Consider the following 12,072-nt stretch of genomic DNA (forward strand, 5'->3'; position numbering starts at 1 on the left):
GCGTTTTCGCTTCAAATTCCGTTTTTTTTAATTTAAGTCGTTTTGTGAACAATAAACTTGATATGTTTATTATTTTGTAGATATGTGTTTTTTTTTACTAGAAATAAAGCAACGTTGTTTCGCTTGTAATTTTTTTTTTACTTAAAACTATCTAGGTTTAATCGCAACGTATAAAACAGTAGTGCGCATTTGACCGCTATTTTTTAATAGTTTGGAAACAAGGCTATAGAAATCTAATGTAAGATTGAATAGGATTGTATACTACGTAACAAATTAATGCGATAACTTTACTACAGTTTAATGAATCTGTTTGAAATACCGTCATAAGCAAAACAAAGCTATTTCTACATTTAAAAAAAATGCTTATGCATCTGCAGTGTGTACCTACTATGCGAATAAAAATAAATATCATGATTTAATGTATTGCTTATTTGTATTTGTAACAACTAAATATATTTATCAACAAAACTTTGAATATATTGTGTATTTTTATTCTTGAGTTTTTAAAAGAAGTTAATTTTCTTTTAAATATCATTATGACGAAATTCAAAGAACAACATGTAAGAGCAAATGTTCTAAAACTGGGAAAAAGGTTTTTAAAAAAAAGGTTTGTATCCAACAAATTTGTGGATACAAAGCCGTTTCATTGTATCATAGAATTACTTTGGGCTAGGAAAGCAGATTATCTCACAACTGTTACCTTACTACCGAGCACAAAATAAGTTTTGAATATAGATTTATTACGTAACAGATCTTTCCGATTTAACCACGAACACCGCATTTAGTTAGAACTTTACAAATATTTTGTAATCTGTTTAATGATTCGATTTTTTAAATTATGCAAAAGTAGATGGATCTAATGACATTAATTTACCAAACATACAGCTATATGCTAGTAATAATAAACTGAGCGCTGATTGATGTTCGCTCTGACACGTGGTTGCTCAGTGCAACCACGTGTCACAGTGTAGATCAACATCGCATTTTGAACATCACTTGTGCAATAAATTATATTTATCTATATTATTTTTTGTCTGTGATACAAATAACTATGGATTAAGGAATATAAACGTTACTCTTTACATTCTTCCATAATACTGCAAATCGTGCACTTTTAGGATACCAATATACAAATTCAATTGCTTTTTTGTCAAAGTATTTATTATAAACTTCTTCTACTTTTAAAATCTTGTACATAATATAAAGTGGAGCGAGGTCGTATCAGTTCATTATATATATATTTTTTAAATATTGTCTGTTCGTGCAAGTAGGATTAGTAATTTAATATTGATGTTTTTAGTTAGTACCCTACTGCCTAATTATACTATTTCTTAACTTCTTCTTGCTGGCTTATATGACTGCAAGTCCTGATGTCCAGCTTACGAGTGATTTGGAATCACGTCAATTCAGCTCAAGGAGTTACTCTATCGTGCCTTAGAAAATACATCAATGTACACGCGATCATGTCTGATTCCAGTAGAATGCTATCAAATTATGAGAGTTAAGAAATAATGACCTGTCTTCGCACACACCGCCACACAGTTCACGCAGAAAACTAAAGCTGGCTGACGGTGGCCACCGTGGCTAAAATGATTCGCTGCTAGTCATTGGTTGCTCTATTTGCGTTAACGTATTAAAAGCGTCACCAATTGAGGATATACGATGCACCTCTTGAAAAACCGCTAATTAGAACACAGATTTACGTCTATACACAAATAATAGATTGAATTTAGCGAAAAAATTAGGATACAATAATCATATTTATTAGTTAGCTATAATCGCGTGGTCTCACTCGTGTTCATTTTGGGTTATAGGACCCGTTGAACGATGAATACTTCCAAAATCTTTCTAAATAAGTTAACATATTATGGTCAAGAGTGTAGCGTGAAATGATCTAGCCTATACTATTTTAAATATATTTCATTAAGATATTATTCAATCATTATTAAAAGGATACTTTCTACGATTGGCACGTTTAAACATACATTCTCTCCAGCTTTATAATTATAACAGATAATGATTTAATATTCTAATCGTAACCAGTTGGAATCGGACATGTTATAACGATATCAAAAACAAAAGCCGTTCTCCTAAAAATCGACTTATCGATCTATTGATAGAATTTTTTTATGAATTTTAATTTTCAAATAAAAAATACATTTATATCCTGTACGCAGACTATTCACGGGCGTAAGGATGATGGCTTTTGCGTTTTGCTTATTTACGTGTGCGTAAGTGTGCGCGTGTCTGCTCATTTATTTGACATTATATAAGATTTTTATGTTCGTAAATTAGTTTGTTTGTTTGCCTCTACACGTTTGATTAGGATTCCTGTATTGGATGACTACAATTTTTAGAATTTAACAATTCCAATGTATGATATAAAAACGTACTAATTTTAGTTGAAATTTTGCATTACATATGAAATCTATATATAGATAAAGAGTATAAAACCAAATTGAAAAATTACATATGTTAACCTATTTATTGAAGTGAGTTACAGGCTACATATCTTCGCGTTACTGAAGCACAGTAACCGTAAACGTCAATCAATACGGCACATCACATGAAATAGGCGTGTGCAATCTAAATTTAACATAAGTGAAATCGCGCAAATGATATAATATATAAATACGCAAAAAATATGCGTTTACTCAATTTGATATGGCTGTTCGTTCTAAGTATGCTGTGTACGTGTTCCAGAGCATATGTCAATCAACGCTCGAGTTATTTTTATATGCGGCTTACGGCGGAGATGTATTGGCAAGTGTTTGTCTTTCACTTTCATGGTGTGTGTTTGCATGTGTGTGTGTGTATGTATGTATTTGAAGATGTTCGTAGGGTTTTATTTTACAATTGTTACATTTTAAAAATCAATGTTATATTTATAGAAAACGATAAATGTCTTCGTCTAATATTTTTTTGTATTTTTTACACTGATTAATGATTACGTACAATTGATACTAGTTGGTTCAGGTGTTTGTTAGCATATATCTTAGTTGAAAATTGTGGGTTCAAATTCTTACAAGCACCGTTTACATTTTCAAGTATCATAAAAAGTTATTATTGATATACAATTTAATGGAACTATACAAGTTATAAAACAAACTATACAAGTTATAAGACATTGTGCACTGAGTTATAATTTGTTTTATGGTTTTCATTGTATTCTGCGAAAATGATTTCAATATAAATTACAAAGGTTTACAAAAACTTTATAATACAAATTAAAATTATTTCAGTCATTTATAGTATTTAATAAGCAAATAGAATCTGAATTATTTGAGGTAGGTTATTCATGGGGTAAAACAAAAGAGGGGGGGAGTCTTTATAAATCCATACTGAAACCCATAATGAAGAAAAGCGACAGGATATGCTCCAAATTATCTTTAACGAAAGAAACAGGTAGGCGTAGGTTATCAACTGGGCTCGGAATCTGTCATATTTATTCAACTATACATAATCAAATTATGTAACTTATTCTTTTATAAAATAATTATATGGACGGCCTATAGATATTGAATATTAACTGTTCCTTATATTTTCAATGCGCCATCGACCTTGGATACTAAGATGTTGTACCCCTTGTGCCTGTAATTTCTTAAACAATCTTAAAGTGCGTGATTTATTCGAACGCGAGCTTAACTTATAATTGTTTACGAAACACGAACCTCATTGTATATTGTTTACAAATAATTGAAATAGTTACGATTGTTTGAACGAACATCATCAAGCAAACAATTCATGAAGTGCTCGATGAAATATTATGTCATCGAATCTGAATTTATGGTCGTTATGATGCAGTACGTGTATGCACAAGACTGATACGCAATATATGTTGTTAATTGACGTTATTTATCGGTGACTGTTTTTATTTTTGGTACGAAACGAAAGATTATCATCTTATAGAAAATAAGAGAGAAACCGGACCAACATTCACCGGACATTCGGTCATTCGGACATTCACAAGTGCGATGTGAATTCGATATGAATTATTGTAAATATCTGTAGTAATTGATTAAGTGCTATTTCAAGCCGCCAGTATAAATTAAGATCTGCCTATGATATATTCACTAATTGTAATCGTCACTCAACAAATGAGTGTAATAAATGTCAGAGCTGGTTCACAATTGATCGGATCGACAATTTTTTCGCAGTGCTGACCGACTGTCAGTTCCTGGTGGTCTTTGCAGAATATATAATTAATATTTTCATAAATTTTACGTTTCTGCGTATACCTAAACACAGAATCGTATCTTAGGCCGAAAAAAACTGAGTTGTCTAAATAATTAGAGGATCATGTTTCAGCTACTAATACCAAGCTGTAAATGTGGGGGACATTTACAGCTTGGTATTGCTGGGCTAAAGAAGACTTCCTTAAAGGAGTTTGTTCCACAACGACTATACATTGCGAGTTTGTCACCAAGTAGTACAGTAGTACATGGGGTATTAGTTTGCTTAATTATAATTATTGTTTGATTACTTTTATTGACTTGCGATATTTCATTGTTACAGATGCACCATCCGATTCAAATGAAACCGGCTGACAGCGAGAACAGAAACGGTAAGTGTTTTCGTATATAATGTTGTATCAAGATTCGATATTACAGGTTCAGCTTGAAGATGGTTTAGTAAGAGGTGTATGTAAATATGATGTTATTTTGTTTAGGTACTTTATACAAAACTTTATAAATCAATTAATTCAAATTTTATTCTTGACCTTCTACACACTTTTTGCAATCTTAAGTTTTATATAAAATCTTACGTTGTGTATATTTTTGTCGTACATTACCCATACATGTGACGTTATATTTTTACTAGTATCCTCCCGCGATTACACTTACAAGTGAGAGGGAGGAGAGGTTGTTTTGTTAGACACCCTATGCCATTTTCTGCCCTGACAACGTTTTCGCAAAATTTCGTTATGATTGGCTTAGTAATTAAGACATGAAAATGTAACAAACCAACAAACCGACTTTCGTATTCAGAATATTAGTAAGGATAATATGCATACATTCATTGCTTTCTTGCTAAATAATGGCTAGCTTGTACGGTTGCAGCTCATAGGGTCTCTTCAAATCCTACAAGATGAGCCATTTGTTTCTTCTGACAAGAAATTCTTAGCAGTAGTCCGGAGTTTAAAGTAGACGTAGTATTACTCTATCGTGGCTCATAATATCACATAAAGCAGTTGTTTCTATGTCTGAACGCTCTGCAGTCGTGTTTGCTGTGCAATTAAAGTATGACTAAGAGAAAACAAAACAAAGATAGTCTGTGGCCTCATAGTACTTCCTTCGCAGTTGACTAGTCTCTTGAGAATAGCCTCTATTGAGCATTATCTCCATTGAGAACAGTCACCGTGTCTTAAATCGATAAGAAGCATAGCGTGCGTAACCTATATGTCGATTATCACCACGTCGGAAATCGCATGAGGTTAAGCGTTATAACCTTAATTGTTTACGCTTAGGCAGTAAATGTCCGTAATATCGAAACGTACAAGTCTTTGCCCACACGCATTAATAAATAAAAAACTAACGACTATTTAATGTGATAATATTATGACGATCATTATATCCCTTTCATATGCAATATGACAAGAAAAATAAATAATTTAACCTGATTTTAACACATTATTTGTAATGAAGCGATATCGTTGTTTTTGTCGACTTATAATTTATTAAAAAATTTAACATATAAACGAATATTAATATTGCATCGTAGAGTTGAGAGAACTTCGGATTGGACGACAATTATAGAAAAAATACCAACCGTCTGACAGACTAAAAGAAAGATAGGGGAACAAATTACATTATAAATGTACGATTAAATTAAGCTGATGTGACTATAAATTATATATCATATACATTATAATCAACATTATTTATAATTGCCACTAACTTTATTATATGATTGGCAAAAAAGTAATTACTATAAAAAATACTGATTGTTTCGAATATTTTCATTTCGCCCCGATGGTCAATTACCCCCAAAAACAATGGCATCGTTAGGGTTATAATACTTTATTAATTTGTTTTTCGTCAATATATTGGTACGTTACCTATGCCTGTAATTGTACTGTTCTAATTTCAAATGAGCAAACTTTAGTTATTTTACTAGTCGCAGAACACTTCAAAGTCTGCGTTAGGTACACGTTCCACAAAAGTGCTTAGCGTGTAAACCTTCGCAACTATTAAGCCGAGGTAGACGATACGAAGTTGGACAAAGCAAGACAATATCTTAGCTACTAAGTTTCTACTAAGTTTAGTTTCAGGCGGCCTCCAACTTATCTGTGTGTCATGTTGTGTGCACTGAGTTGTAATGTGTTAATGTGAACGTATATTTTATGACAATATTTTAAGCTTTAAAGCATCACTTGCTATTAAAGGATTAAGTTTTGATAGATTTATTGCCTGTTTACGATTGCACAAAAATATATATTAACGTACTAACAAATCGAACATAATTATGTTAAAAACCGTGTTAAATGTTATTATTTTTAATTTTTAACATTTTAGTACCCACAACTAAATTATAACGTATTCATGAAAATTATAAGCAACTTTGATAATTTACGCTGGAAAGATCACTGTGAGTGATAAGTGCATTATTTATATATTAACAGTATTTTTTATTGTGTCATAATATTTATTACTGTGCGCATTGAGAATAATTTATAAAAAATACAAGCATATTTGATAACAAAATGGAATAAATTTAATTATTGTCGATCTAAGCAAATTATTTTGAATGGACCCAACAAAATAAATTTGATTGAATATAATCGAAGTGTTTCGTTTGATTAATTACATTTTTTGATATTATTTATCCTGAAAGCATTATATGTATTTTAAAATCTTCAGACTAAAATATAATAGGAAGGCACGTTCGACCCGACTTAGTGTGTTTCGACGCTTAGACACAAGATTTGAATAATAAGCAGTCAGTATAGGGCATCGCGTTCATAGGTGGAAAACATTGCACACAGAGCGCATATTAGGTTTGTTATCATTAACTCAAATATAATGTTACACGATGTTTTATTTCGACCATTAATTAATTATAAATAATAATAGCAACTATAACAGCCTTTTCTTATTATACAATATGTCAAATTCACTGAGAAGTTAATTTCGCCATTAGCGAATACTGTTTATATAATATAGTTCAGAGAAAGTTCAGAGAATCCAAACCATTTATTTATTCGTGTGACGCCAATAAAAACAAACCCACTTACAATAAAAATTAGGTTGAAACAATATGTTAAACACGTTACGATGATTTAAATATTTGATTGCTAAATAACTTTGAAGTGCTCATACGCAGAGTATCCTAATTCTCCTTTTTATCATGCAGTATATCAGATATTCAATTAGTTATACTGCCGTAAGTAAATAAATTACATGCATGTACGATACTATAAAACAGTATGTATCGCCTATAGCATTTTATGCTTGATAAAGTAAGCTTATCGCATGAAATATGAGCTACGACACGATTACGCAAAAGGAGGCGGCATAAAGTCATTTTAACAACGAAGGCCTTCAAACATTACCTGAACATTCGGACACGATCGCTTCTGTGTCAGTAAATGAAAAACAACGTGACACAGACCGAGCTCATTAACGTGAGGAGGGGGGACAGCGAAGTGACAGAGAACCGAGAAGAATGACTGATCGTTCGTCAGCGCGAGCGCACCTATCGTTATAGCTATTACGTGCTTAGTTTTGTCGCGGCCGCGGTTGAATGCAGACGCGCAATGTTGTGACAGTGTGTGTGTGTGTATAGTGTATGTAAAGGATGCGCGGCGAGGCGGGCGCAACTCGCAGCAAGACCGCGGGAAGGTCCAGCGTCAACTATCCGCCCATCAGCGCCGCCTACTGGCTGCCCCCGTCGAACCCTACCCCCTACCATGTGCCAGGTTCGATGATTCAATACAAACATTTGCCAAATATCCGCCGTCGATCAAACACAATAGCACCATATACCTTTATTACATTTTGAAATATAATACCTGATTTCTGTCTCAATATATTAGCTCTATAGCTATAGATAGATAAACTGTACGAATGTGAGTTACACACACATACGCAATAAAGTACACAGTGTTAATGTCACGTTTAGCGGTTGCCTTATCATTCATAGCTCTACCGTATTCCATACGACGACAAGGTAAAGAATTATTTATACACAATAGGTATTGTATGTATAATTGCGAACATATAAACAAACAATATCATATCGTGTTGTCTCAATAACTATGACATTACGCAACCTTAATACTATCGATAAATTATTGGTCGATGCCACCTTAATATGCCATTAGTGAAATTCAGGTGTATTACAATTCGATGTAATAAGCCAAGGAAGCTTGGCAAGCATTTGATCAAATCTTTCGCACTGTTTTCTTGTTGGATGTTTTGCAATTTCGCGGTGACTTTTCATCTTATTATCTTTTTTCTTAATACAATTTCGTGGCTGTACAAAAAGTTGGCCGTTATTAATCCATTTAATGCATTTTTTGGCCGATGGATTTGAAATCGAAAGCCAGTGACATTGACCGACATGCTGACTGAAAAACAATACGGTGTTTCCGTCGCTATTTTGCAATAAATTGAGTTTACTCACGAAAGAAAATTTGAATTCTCGGATTGACTTCTTCGTTTTGCAATTTTATTAAAAACTTTGGCGACATTAATTCAAGGTTCAAAATTGATTGCAGTCGTGAGAATTATTATTTCATGCGTTTTACCTCGTTTACGACTTGTGAAATAACAAAGCTTACATAATTTGAATACAATTACATGCAGAATTAACATTATCTTTTTCCAACTTATCCTATGAAGGACCTTACAAAGAAAAACTTTTATTTTAATTTTATTCTAATATGATTGCAGCAATCTAATACGTAATATTTGTAACTAGCTTAAAAAAATAACAATCGATGTATCAGAATTACTTAAGTCAGAAGCCAAACATTCGGTGAAGTCATAAATGTGGCGAGATACGAACGTTCACGGACGATCGTTTTTATCTCACGTATTGGTATCGATAAGATTGATACATCGTTTCCACTAACTAACCGCCAGCAATTCAACTCGGTCACGTTTCATGTAATCATATGTGGCAAAATATTTGCCTTTGAAGATTCACGCAAACTTGACGTTTCCGTCGTGTGTCAAAAGATAGAAGAAAGGCACGATTAATAAAAATATATAAAAAACGTTTGCATGGAATTCTTCTGCTAATAATACTTCTGTTTAATGAAGCTACATCATGTTTGGCAGAATATTTACAGGCCAGTTTCCGCCCGCGACTTCGCTCTCTTGTGTGTTTTTGATGTTTCCGTCGTATCACATACATACTTGTGTCGATAGCAGAAGAAGCATTTGCAACGACAAAGACTCAACTTGTTGCTAGCGCGACTTAAAAAAATAAATAATGTAACTTATTATTGATATATTATAAAATCATAGCAAACAAAAAAAAAACAAAAGAAAAAATAACAAAATATTAGAGTGAAATAATTAAAAAACAAATAATTCGTTAACAATCTTATATATTTTGTAGTTTCAAAATAGAGTTTTTAATGATAATGGTATATTTTTATTAAACTGATTATTTAATTTAATATTTAAGTGTAGTAAAAAGAGATTTGAAATAAAATCGCTCTAAAAATTGAGGAAGCATAGATTACAGATTCATTAAAACGATCAATTATCACGATCCAGCGAACACCGATCTACGTGAATCAATGACACGGTATACTTTATACGAATCTGATGATTTCAAATAATTTTGCTATTATGCTAGATGATAAGTGTAATTACCATTGTATGAAGAATCAACTATTCCTTGTACTGTATTTATTGTTATTCAGGTTGTTTGCACTATTCCAATGCATGGGCTCACTCGTATATACGAATTTCTATTGGCATTACTATTATACATTTATAGTTCGTTCATATAATTAAAAACCTATGGTTTTTAAGTCAGAGAACATCTCATTAACAACTTTGCCAATTAATAAATTTAAATCATCCGATAAAAAGTCATTAATAAATAAGGCATTACTCAATACAAGATTATATAGATTAAAAAAAGCGTGTCTGTCAGTATTTATAGATTTTCAAACAGAATACATACATTTAATTGTAAAATTTCGAACAGATAGCTTTTCATTTAATTTAATCTTGTAAAATTATGATTTTTAATTTATTATACTAGTCAACTTGAAGAAAGTATATCTTGGACTTGACAGCATTCGTTGCATCAGCAATAGTTTTAACAGTTTTGCTAAAACAGAGCAGAAGAGAAAAAAGTTTATTAATAAAGATGTAAACGAGCTATGTATATTAAAAAAAGGATTTTGACTTCAAAGATACAAGCTCGTCGCCTATTTTGACGATCAATAAAATCATATTTATGTTAATAAACTAGTAATAATATAAGGAGCCTAGTATGCAATATCATATAATCGTAATTGTATATGTTTTTCGTAATAAAATATTTAATATTAAAATTACTTTAAAATTTCAACTATCACTTCAGTATTTGTATCACTTCAATGGCATGGTATAAAGAAATGTTTATTACTTTTCAAATTGAGTACAGATCCGGAAACGACCATCCACCCTTTGATAATACGCAATCAATCATTAAATTTAATTAGATTAAAATTACTTCACAACAAAGGGCCCTAGTATATTGCAATTATATTTACGTTTACTGCAAATTTGAATTTGGATGTATTAAAATGTAATTATTGTTGTATATACAGCGTACAGATATATTTTAGGCCTATACAAATTGTAACATAGGGATAAAATATATAATAAAAACTATAAACATTTTTTTTAAAAACCTTCCCTATATTCAATTGTTACATAATAATTTGAAAAGGGATTTAATGTTACTTCCGAATGATGAATCTTCGCAGTTTATGGTATCTTGATCTGTAACTTACAGAAATTATAGAAGTCAAAATAAAAAAGCAAAATTGGAAACTTTTGGTGAACAGTTAACTATTTCAATGCAAGCTCACCATTTGAAAATTTAAAATTGGCAAATGTATTTTTTTTTTTTTTTTATATTCGCCGGGAGGGCAAATGACTCTACTCCACCTGATGGTAAGTGGTAGTAGAGTCCAAACGCGACGACGGCCAGTACAGACGGGAAAAACGTTCTGCACTAGCCGCCTTCGCCTTGCCGGCCCGCAAGATGCCTCTTCACGCCTCGTTTGAAGGAACCCGGGTTGTAAGAGGAGGGAAACACGTGAGCTGGTAAGGAATTCCATTTTTTGGAAGTGCGACAAAGAAAGGAGTTGCCAAATTTCTTTGTTCGCGATGGAATTGATGTCACAGTTAGGCGGTGACATCGAGAACCAGCTCGCGTGGACTTAAGAAGGAAGGGGGAAGCAGGAATTAGAGAGAATAATTCCTCAGAGCACTCGCCGTGATACAGTCGATAGAAAGCGCTCAGTGCTGCTATCTCACGACGCAATTGTAGAGGTTCAAGGGTGTTTGTGACCTTTACGTCGCCAATAATGCGTACGGCACGTCGCTGCAACCGGTCCAAGGCCTCAAGTAGGTACTTAGCGGAGCCATCCCAAAGGTGCGAGCAATATTCCACGCTAGACCGTACCTGTGTTTTGTACAGCAGGCACAGTTGTTGTGGCGTGAAAAAGCGCCGCACCTTGTTCAGAACTCCGAGTTTCTGTGAAGCTGTTTTTATAACAGCCTCGATGTAATCCCTTGGACTAAGGTCGCAGCGAACGTCAATCCCCAGCATGGCGATTTTGCTTTGCATCACTAGCGGAGTACCACAGAGGGAGGGAAGAGGGGAAAATGTTGACTTTTTCGCCGTGAGAGCGCATACCTGTGTTTTCTTGGCATTAAACTCAACAAGATTATCAGCGCCCCATTTGGCGATGAGCTCTAACGTCCTATCGAGTTCAATGACAAGATCCTTCCGTCTTTCCTCAATTTCCGCTCGCCCAGCCACTGCGCGTCCGTGGTATCCACCATGCACTGTACTATCGTCTGCATAGCAATGTATGTTCCCAAGAGAGAGCAT

General features: G+C 33.2%; 1 protein-coding gene across 6 annotated transcripts in view; it reads left to right on the forward strand.

Annotated features, from left to right (window-relative positions):
- LOC126771287 (CUGBP Elav-like family member 1) overlaps window positions 1–12,072 on the forward strand; it is a 433,380-nt gene that overhangs the window by 343,318 nt on the left and 77,990 nt on the right. For all 6 annotated transcript variants that reach the window (XM_050491098.1, XM_050491093.1, XM_050491095.1 and 3 more), the window contains one exon: window positions 4,516–4,564. In XM_050491098.1, coding sequence (XP_050347055.1) covers window positions 4,516–4,564 — 49 coding nt within the window. The remainder of the gene's footprint in view (window positions 1–4,515; window positions 4,565–12,072) is intronic.

The sequence above is a fragment of the Nymphalis io genome, chromosome 10, assembly GCF_905147045.1.
Source record: "Nymphalis io chromosome 10, ilAglIoxx1.1, whole genome shotgun sequence".
Classification (NCBI taxonomy): domain Eukaryota; kingdom Metazoa; phylum Arthropoda; class Insecta; order Lepidoptera; family Nymphalidae; genus Nymphalis; species Nymphalis io.